We start from the raw sequence: 10,512 nt of genomic DNA on the forward strand, positions 1-10,512 counted from the left end.
TTTTTTCCTTGTGGTTACTGTGAGGTTCATATATAACATCCTATGTATACAGTGATCTAAGTTGATAGCAACTTAACTTTGAACACATTCCAAAGCTTTACATTTTTACTCCCCCCCCCATGTTTTTTTTATGATATCTTTTACATCTTTTTATTTTATGCTTCCCTTAACTAATTATTATAATTTTAGTTAATTTTACTACTTTTGTCTTTCAACCTTCATACCTGCTTTATAAGTGGTTGATCTACTATCTTTCCTGTATATTTACCTTTCTAGTGAGATTTTTACTTTTGTATGTTTTCTTATTATTAATTAGTGCCTTTTCTTTCCAGCTTAGAGAATTTCCTTTAACATTTCTTGTAGGGCCAGTTTAGTGGTGATGAACACCTTTAGCGTTTGCTTATCTGGAAAACTCTTAATCTCTTCTTCAATTCTGAATGATAACCTTGTCAGGTTGAGAATTCTTGGCTGGAAATTTTTTCTTTTCAGCACCTTGATTATGTCATGCCACTCCCTTCTGGCCCATAAAATTTCTGTTGAAAATTCTACTAACAGCTTTATGGGGTTTCCCTTATACATCATAAGTTGTTTTTCTCTTGCTGCCTTTAAAATTCTCTATCTTTAACTTTTACCATTTTAACTATAATGTGTCTTGGTGTGGTTCTCTTTGGGCTCATCTTACTTGGAACTCTCTGGACTTTCTGGACCTGGATATCTATTTCATTCCCTAGAGTAGGGAAGTTTTCAACAATTATTTCTTCAAATTATTTTTCTGGCCCTTTCTCTCTGTCTTCTCTTTCTGAGATCACTCTAATGCAAATGTTAGTCCACCTGATGTTGGACCAGAGGTTACTTAAGTATCTTCACTTTCTAAAATTCTTTTTCATTTTCCTGCTCTGTCTGGGTGATTTTCATTGCTTTGTCTTCCAGCTCATTGATTCATCCTTCTACTTCATCTGGTCTGCTGTTGAACCCCTCAAGTATAGTTTTCAGTTCAGTTATAACTTCTGTTTGGTACTTTCTTATATTTTCTATTGCTTTGTTGAAGTTCTTGCTGTGTTCATTCATTATTCTTCCAAGTTTGGTGGGCATTTTTATGATCATTACTTTGAACTATTTATCAGGTAGGTTGCTTATCTTCATTTCATTAATGTCTTTTGCTGAGGATTTGTCTTGTTCTTTGGTTTGGAACGTATTCCTCTGTCTCCTCATTTTGTCTGACTACCTGTGTTTGTCTATATGTATCAGGCAAAACACTTACTTCTCAGTCTTGAAGGAGTGTTCTTGTGTAGGAGATGACCCTTGGGGCCCAGAAGCACAGTCTTCCCTAAACACCAGAGCCAGGTGCTCAAGGGGAGGCCCTCGTGTGGGCTGCATGCACACACCAGCTGTGGTGGGGTCTCAGCTGCTGTGTGGAAAAGGCAGGGCCCTGGGGTGCTCACTTGACTTGGTTGCAGCATGGCCACTGCCTGGGGAAGGCAGGACACAGTGCATTCGCCCAGCCCAGCTGTGGCGCAGCTGCTGCTCAGGGTGGGCAAGGCCCTCACCCAGCTGGGTTGTATTGTGGAGTGGGTGGAGCATGCCCTCTGGTGCTATCAGGCTAGAGGGAGGGTGCCAAAAATGGCATTCACCAGCTCTTCACCAGCAAGTTAGGATGAGATTGTAAAAAAGGTGCCCACCAGCACTTCCATCCCCAAGAAAGTACCAGCAGGTTCCTACCTCTCTGGCAGCTACTGTAAAATCAGTAAGTGGGTCTCCCTCACTTATGGTCTAGGTGCTTTTTGCCATTTTTGCCTTTTCTGCTGCTTTTGCCCTGGATCTCACTGCAAATGGGTCTGCATGTAAGCCCTTTAAGAGTGGGTTCACTGTTCCCTATAGTTTTATGGTTCTCCTGGACTTAATCCCCACTGATTTGTGGGGCTCGTCTTTTCAGTGTTGGACCCAAAGGTCAGGGTGCCTCACATGGGGCTCAATCCCTTCACTCCTTGAGGGAAAGTTCTATATCTTTGGGATCCCTCCCAACTGTGGGTCACTGCTTCTGGGGTGGGGACCTGGGTGAGACACTCTGCTTCTCTGTCTCAATGCATCTTTTTTATCTTTTGTTGTCAAGGCACTGTTTATCTAGTTCTCAGGTCCTTTTCAAAGGAAAATCATCCATATGTTGCTTTTGTTGTTTGTTGTGTCCATGGGAGGAGTTGAGTTCAGGGTCTTCCTATGCCGCCATCTTAAACCCTTCTACTCAAAGCAATAAATTTACATAAAATAAAAATTACCTAGACATTGAAAGCTTTCACTTGCAACATGAATGTTGAGGAACCTCAATTATCTAGAGTAGTGTTGTCCAATAGAAATATACCGTGATATATACTTACATATATATAAATTAAATTGACTAATAGCCACATTAAAACAAATAACATGTGAAATTAACTTTGATAATATGTTTTATTTAGTCCACTGTGTTTAACATGCCATCTCAACAAGTGACCAATATTATAAAAAGTGTTGAGATATTTAACTTTTTTTTATAGTAAGTTTTTAAAATCAGTGTGTATTTTATACTTATAGCACATGACAATTGGAACTACCCATGTTCAAATGCTCATACCCATGTGTGGCTGCCAGCTGCTATATTGGATGGAGAAACTCTAGTTTATTTCTCCCCTTTGGCCCATCCAAGAACTAGTTGCTTTGTGCCAAGAGATCAAATTTGAAGTCACTACCACTAACAGTCATTCTGAGTAAGGGCCCAAAACACATGTCTATTCCATAAGTCAATTCAGATTGTGAGGTTAGAGCACATTTTGCCATATTTTCCAAGTCTCCAACAAATGGAGAAAAGAGGCCCATGTCCTCATTTGGCAGAAGGTCTAAATTCTGAGGCCTCCAGTGAAATACATTGAGGATTTTTCTGCCAAATAAAAAGGAGGCTGATTGTTCCTAGTATCAAGGGAATGCTTGGCAGCTGAACATTTACAAAACATCTCTTTCATCTGCCCGATGGAAGAGCTGACATAGGCTTCCCAGCTAGTCATTCTCCCAGGGATCTTGATCAGATGCTAACAATGCAGGTGAGAGCACCTGTCCTGCTTGGGCAGCTATGCTCTAAGCAGGAGCCTCGTCACCAGGTCCCTCAAAAGATAAGGTTTCTCTTCTCAGTTTCATCAGCCTCTTCCAGACATTCTGTTTACTGCTCTGTGCCGTAGTCACTTTTATTACAGCTTCTTTCACCTGATTTCCAAAATCACTGTTTTCAAGGTCACCTAGGCTGAGACCTCTTGTCACTGCCACTCGCCATCTTCCCAGGCCCCTGGGGTAGAAACCCTCCTTCTCCAGATCGAGTCCACCTTCAGGTCATGGTTCCTTGACTTCTGCAGTATACCTTGAATCCATCCCTCCCTCTCCCTTTGCCAATGTCTGGGTTTACACTCACTTCCTTCTTGCTTGCCCCAATTTCTTAACTGGCCCCCTTTCTCCAATTTCCCTCCCCATACTCCTCATCTCAATTTATCTTCTACCTTGCTGCCAGGGTGAGCTTTCTAAAATAGAAACTAAATCGGGTCACTTTTTGGTTTCAAGACTTTTATTGACTCACTGTTGTCTACATAGTGGATTTTAACCCTTTTTTATAAGCAGAGGAAGCCCCAACTTTTTTCAATAAGGTGTTACCAAGATCCCCAGGATAGAAAACAGATAAAATCTGAGCTGCTCTGAGCTGCTCTGGGTGAAGCAGGGACAGACGCCTCAGAGGCTGCCCTAAAGTCCCCTAGCCCCACCTCCTCTGGGCCCCTGGCAGCTTCAAGGAATCCTGAAGCACTTCTGGACACAGCTGGAACCCTACTTCCAAGTGGGAAGCCTGTGACCCTTGGCCTGGTATTCAGGGCCCAATGGAATCTGGGTCCAGCCCACCTTTTTGGTGCCATCACCTGTCACTGCACTGCACACATACCCCAAGTCCCCGCTACACAAACCACACGTGACCCCACATGCCAGGCATTTCTGAGGCTTCACACTGTGGCCACACAGTGTCCTCTGCCGGGTGTGTCCTCCTGCTCATCCCTGTATGGCGAGATCCTAGTTGCCTTCCCAGGTTTAGCACCATCATTCTATGTGAACTCTTCCCTTATGAACAACCTGGATGAACTTCCGTTATAAACTAACCCTTCCCTCCTCTAGGAATACTGTTGAATTTACTGTCTAACCACTTACCACATCTGTTACCTGGACGTGTTTCTCCTAGCAATACTGTGGACAAGGGCCTTTGATTATCTTTCTAATCCTGGCCCAGATTTCAATAAATGTTTGTGGCATCATGAAGTTAAGACTGTGTCCCCTCTATCGTCAACAGAGGTGAGTGAGCTATTCTCAATTCCATGAGGAATTCTGAGAACCTTCAGGGCAAGAAAGAGGCCAAAGAGCCCTGAATTGGGAATCTGGCTTGCTCCAAACTATGTCTTTCTTTCTTTCTTTCTCTCTCTCTCTTTCTTTCTTCCCTTCTTCCTTTCTTCCTTCCTTCCTTTCTTTCTTCCTCTCTTTCTTTCTTGCTTTATAATTGAAGTATAGTTGATTTACAATGTTGTGTTAATTTCTGCTGTACAGCAAAGTGATTCAGTTACATACATATATACATTCTTCTTTTAAAAAATATTCTTTTCCATTATGGTTTATCATAGGATACTGAATATAGTTCTCTGTACTATACAGTAGGACCTTGTTGTTTTTCCATTCCATATGTAATAGCTTACACCTGCCAAACTATGTCTTTAAATTCAGCCCTACACTGCTATGGTTTTAATGCTCTTGGAATAATGATAATGATCACTCTAGTGACTAATTTTTATAAGGCAGCAACCACATGCCAAGCACTGCTGTAAGCGTTTTTCAGGGATTAACTCATTTTTGTTTTGCAGAATGAAGGCTGCAGGAGTTACTAAATTGAACTCCTCTTTCTAGTTGCACTGGGGACTGAATGAGATCTTACAGATCATCTCCTGCAGCAATGAAGAAACTACCAGAGTCACCAGACAGAGAATAAGATGACCACTTCAGGTGATTCAGCAGGTGGCAGAGCTGCCTGGTGGCAGGTCTCCTGGCTCTTGGGTGGCTGTACTTTCGCCCACACAGCACTGCTTGTCTGTAACAGGAAATGGCCTGGTACCAGCCAGAGCCACATGTAGATGCACAAAATGTTTTACAAAGCTTCCGCAAAGGCATATGACATTCAGGTATCAGCACAACTCAGTTCATGCCCAAATATTTCCTCACTTAAATGATTCCATTTCAAATTTGATTTATTTTATGTAAAAGTTGCCTCCTAGTAAAAATTATAATCACTAAATAATTTCTCTAACAATGGTATGAGTTGCACCAATAGAAACCTAGGGTAGAAACAACCTCCTGTCCTCAGCTATAGACGTGCTAATGACTGCATGTGAGATCCCATCCAGGCAGAGTGGGCTCCTGGGGAGGCCTCAGTCACTCTGGTTAAGGCTGCTACCACATGGCTTAAAGGACATGGCTGTCATGACCCTCGGATATATACTGATCATAATTTTTTGTAAAGCATGTCATCTTAGTCAGCTGAGGCTGCTCTAACAAAACACCATAGACTGGGTGGCTTAAACAACAGACATTTATTTCTCACAGTTCTGTAGGCTGGGAAGTGCTAGGTGAAAATGCAAGCACATTCAGTTCTTGGTGACGGCCCGCTTCCGGGCTTACAAAAAACCACTTTCTGTTTGGGATCTCACATGGCAGAGAGCGGAAGTTCTGGTCCCTTCCTCTAATCCCATCATGGAGGCCCCACCTTCAGGACCTCATCTAAACCTAATCACCTCCCAAAGGCCCCACTTCCAAATACCATCACACTGGGGTTTAGGGCTTCAACATATGAATTGGGAGGAACACAAACTTTCGGTCCATAACACATGTCTCAATTCAAAGTACATTTCCTGAAAGGCAGCATGATATGGAAAGACAAGTGAACCTGAAGTCAAAACTTCCACCATTGACCAACTGATCTTTGGGGGAATCAGTTAATATGGCCAAGTCTCAGATTTGTCTTAAGGAAATGTTATCAGTTCTACTGGCCCTGCCTAGCTGGCTCACTGTGAAACTTCAAGGAGATGTGGGTGAAGAAGACTGGGATCAGTAAATACTTAATTTTCTTCTTTAAGGATTGACCATATTTGGAGAATGTTATCCAGAACTGTTCCCTCATTACATCTCAGAGAAAGGAAGTGACTTAGCCATGATCCACAGTCCAGGATGAACACAACAGAACCTGGGCATCGCCCCTCCCTAGCACTCTATACTTTACCTAAACTGTTTTAGGATAACATTAATTCCATTCTTCTTTTCTAGGAATGTGTAGAAACTTTTGTAAACCCATATATTAAACCTTACAATTTGTAATTGAAGGCTAGAAGGACATCAAAATAATGTTTATTGAATGCATTAAGGCACTAAGCTCTTGATAACATAGTTTCATCCGACCCTCAGGGCAGCCCAACAGTGCTATTGTCACGGCCCCTCTTCCAGTCCACTGTTCCAGAATTTGAGGGTCAGGAAAGTTAAGTAACTAGCCCAAGACCACACAAGTGGAAAGTGGCAGAGGAGATTCAAACTCAACTTTGCATGACCAAATCCAGTGCTTTTCCCATTAGCCCTGGGTGCCTCAACAAGAAAAAATAATCTCACAAAACTGGAGAAAAAGGAAAACAACAATAACAATGTGATTTCGGCATGCTGTCCACTGATGTTATTTCAGAAATGTGCACTTAACATTCATATTTTGACAAAAGCAGTAATTGCCATATTAGGAGAAAACAAATTAGTTGGGTTTTTTTTTTCTCTCTCTCTCTTCTAAAAGTTTAAAAAGTATACTTTGGGCTTGCTAACTTAAAAGGGCAGAAGGATGGTGCAGTGAATTAACGTGCTTCCACGGCCGCTTCATTTGCACACACTGCAGAGGCGCAGAGACGGAGGGACCCCTGACTAAAGGACTTGCCCGCCACATTCCATTCTGGGGGTAACGCCTTCACCTGTCTACTTTTTAAATTCTGCTACTTTAAGGTGTACAAATGCTAGTTCAAATTCCTGCCTGAAACACCGGTGGGGGTTCACTACACACCCTCAGCTTTAAGGGTCACCCTGTCTTTCTACAGCCCCTCCCCCCTCCTCCCCTCCCCCTCTCCTCCCCTCCCCCCTCTCCTCCCCCTCTCCTCCCCCTCTCCTCCCCCTTCCCCTCCCCCTCTCCTCCCCCTTCCCCTCCCCTCCTCCCCCCTCCTCTCACCGCGCGGGGTGCTAGGAAGGCTGGGGTGGGCGAGGGCCGAGGGCCGGAGGGCTGCGGCAACCGCGGGGCGGAGGCGCATTGTGAAGTGGCCAGAGCGTCACAGGCGGCCCGGACCCCCGGGATCCGAGGGCGGGGCGGGTCTCCGCAGCGCCCCCGTGAGGTCCAGGGACCCTGGCTCAGACGCTGGGCGCGCGGGGAGGGAGCATGGAGGGCTTCGGCCGCTTCTCCCCCTGGCCTCACGCGGACCTCTGGGAGGCCCCACCGCCCCGCAAGGAGCGCGCATCCTCGACGCGGCTGGGCGGGTCAGGGCCGCAGAGCGAGCAGGGCCTGTGCTCCCGGCCCGGGACTCCCCGCGAGCGGAGCGAGGCCGCGGCGCCCTGGCCGCACCTGCGCTGCTCGCCCACCCCGCGGCCCCGCCGGCGCCGGTACCCGGACTTTCCGCCTGAAAGCCGCAGCCTGACCGACGTGGCCCGGAGGCCCCCGGACCACGCCAGGAAGCACCGGCCCCGCAGCCGGCGCCTGGAAGACGCCTGGGGGGAGGCGGGTACCAAGTCCCTGGAGCAGAGACGCAGCCCGCCTAGCCCGGCCTGGCAGCAGCAGCCCCAGCTGCCACCGCAACAGCCTCAGCCCTGCCAGCACTACTCTCCGGCCCGGGGAGATTCGCCCCCACCTTACCCGCAGGGAGCTTACACTCCCCCGAGTGGAACTTTCGGGGTAGAAAAGGTGCAGAGTGGAGACCAGTGGGCAGTGCCAGCCTGCAGAGGTCTCGGTCGCTGGTCCCTTTCCTCGGTTCACACGAAGAAGTGTTCTGTGCCCTCCAGAGAGTTCGGGACGCAGTCAGGTTGCGTGTACCTCCAGAAAAGATACCGTAATGATCCGGTGGAGTCATTAGCCAGCCAGTACTCCCAGCCCTCGCTCTCCAGCAAGGCGATGCAGAACCAGCACACCCAGATCCTCAAGAACAAGCTGGAAGAGGCAGTAATGTCCTCCAGGGACCGGAAGATTGTGGCCCTGGTGCTGACCTGGCTCAAAAAGGCCCAGAGGATGCGGGAGCTGCAGCAGCAGGCGGCCCTAGCCTGGGAGGAGCTGAAGCGCTCGGACCAGAAGGTCCAGTTGACCCTAGAGACAGAGCGCAAGCTGCTGCTGCAGCAGAGCCAGGAGCCATGGCAGCAGGAGAAGGAGCAGCGTGTCCGACGGCGGGACCGGCAAGCGACGAACACGATCCGGCAGGAGCGCAGGTGGAAGGCGCAGCTAGAGGACCAAGAGAACCAGCGCCAGGAGAAGCTGGAGGGGGCCCCCTCTGAGACGGAGGCCAAGCGCGGGAGGGAGTACCAGGTGCAGCGCCTGCAGGAGCACGAGAAGATGATGCAGGACCTGCGGGAGCAGAGCAGCCTGCAGCTGCAGAAGAGGCTGAAGCAGGCCTGTCTAAAGAGGCATGTGCACACCACCGAGGGCCAGAAGAAGATCCAGGAGACCAGTCTTAGCTCCCTAGTCAATTACCAGGCCCGGAAGGTCCTCATGGACTGCCAGGCCAAGGCTGAGGAGCTCCTTAGGAAGCTGTCCCTGGAACAGAGTTCCCAGTGGTCCCAAGAGATCCCCCAGGGCCTGATTAAGGAGCATCACCGGGAGCCGAAGGAGAAGTGCCAGCAGGTCAAGGGGTGCGCGGAAGAGTCCGGGGAGCAGAGGAAGGAGCACGAGCGGCTGTCCTTGGAGCTCGCGGACCAGAAGATCCTGCAGACCAGGAGTAACGTCCACAAGAGTATCAGCGACAAGGTGCAGCAGATTCGGGAGCTCAACGTCCTGCGGGAGAAGAATCATCACATCCTGAAGCTGAAAGCCGAGAAGGAGGAAAAGTGCCACATCGAGCGCATTAAGGAAGCCATTAGGAAAAAGGAGCGGAAGATGGAGCAGATCTCGCGAGAGAAAGATGCAACCTTCGGTGAATCCCAAAAGATCTCCAGGGCCTCCAGGACAGACAGCGTGAGAAAGTTTGCCAACAACTTCTTTGATCCGATAGGGCGGGAGGCCCAGGTTCGAGCTGGGCAGCAGAGAGGAGGCCACTGAGAACCTGACGACAAATAGCTTACAGCCCAGGCGGCTAGAAAGAGATGTGGCAATGTGATTCATTTTATAATCTGATTATAATTGAGCATTCATTTTTAAAAAGTATATAAAATAGCTGCAATTTCCTCTGATGAACTAGTTTATTAATTCATTTGGATGGTTGAGAGGGTTGGGGTAGAAATTTGGAAATTTTAAGAAAATTACTTGCCTTTGTACATATGGATTTATGTAGAAAATATTCATTTAGTTCTCAAGTAATCTTAGAAGCATATGTCAGACACATCTTTGAGGAACCAAAGAAAAATCTACAGTGGGGAATACAGTTCTGTGTCATGAGGTAAGTCTTTCCCTGTCCCAGAACTTATGAAAGTGTGAAGTGTGATGTACCTGTCATAAGAAATCTCCAAGAAAAAAAAGAGTGTGTGGGGGTAGGGGTGGGGGGAATTTCTGTAAACAAGTATATTTGGGAACACAGCATACTACAGCCCCTCTTGGGATTTCATAATGCATGTGAAATTTTTAAAGACTCTGAAAAGTCTGGCAGTAAAGACACATTTGATTAACCTAGTGTTTTTCACAAACCACGGAACTCTTTTTTTTCTTGGATCTTTCCATGGGATTGATGTTCTGTGAAATATTTTTGGAAACAGCTCTCTGTAGATCCTCCCAGGCTGCACTTCTTTGGCCTTCCCTTCCTGTGTTAATAGGAAATATTTATAATTCCTTTAGCACTACTGATTGACTGCACCAACACAGACATGCTGTCCAAAAGCTCACTGGAATCTTTTGGTCCAATTCTTTTTTTGTTCCCCCCCCCCCTTTTGGTCAGTCTCATCCAGTCTTTTGGAACAAAATTCTATTAGAATCCTTCTCTTCCCCTCTGTTTCTCCTCTGTCTCTTCTGAAGGAGGTATGTGATGTCATTCTGTCTACCCACATTGTGTCTAATTGACCTAACCAGTCTGAATGAATGGCTAAGCATGATTCAGGAACACGACATTTAAAAAATAAGGAGCCAGAAGCTAAGTAGCATTTAACCCATCACATCTCAAAGTCTCTATTGAAAAATTCTAAAGGTGTTCTTTAAATGCCCCTAATGTAACATTTGTCTTTCAAAAAAAAAAAAAGAGAGAGTAAGCCCCACTGGAAGATTTG

General features: G+C 46.7%; 1 protein-coding gene across 1 annotated transcript; it reads left to right on the plus strand.

The window, feature by feature from the left end:
• Nucleotides 1–7,498: 7,498 nt before the first annotated feature.
• On the plus strand, nucleotides 7,499–9,358 carry CCDC185 (coiled-coil domain containing 185). The gene has a single exon (XM_061185338.1). It carries the CDS (start codon nucleotides 7,499–7,501, stop codon nucleotides 9,356–9,358), a length of 1,860 nt encoding a protein of 619 aa, XP_061041321.1.
• Nucleotides 9,359–10,512: the final 1,154 nt, after the last annotated feature.

This window comes from Eubalaena glacialis, chromosome 3, assembly GCF_028564815.1.
Source record: "Eubalaena glacialis isolate mEubGla1 chromosome 3, mEubGla1.1.hap2.+ XY, whole genome shotgun sequence".
Lineage (NCBI taxonomy): Eukaryota > Metazoa > Chordata > Mammalia > Artiodactyla > Balaenidae > Eubalaena > Eubalaena glacialis.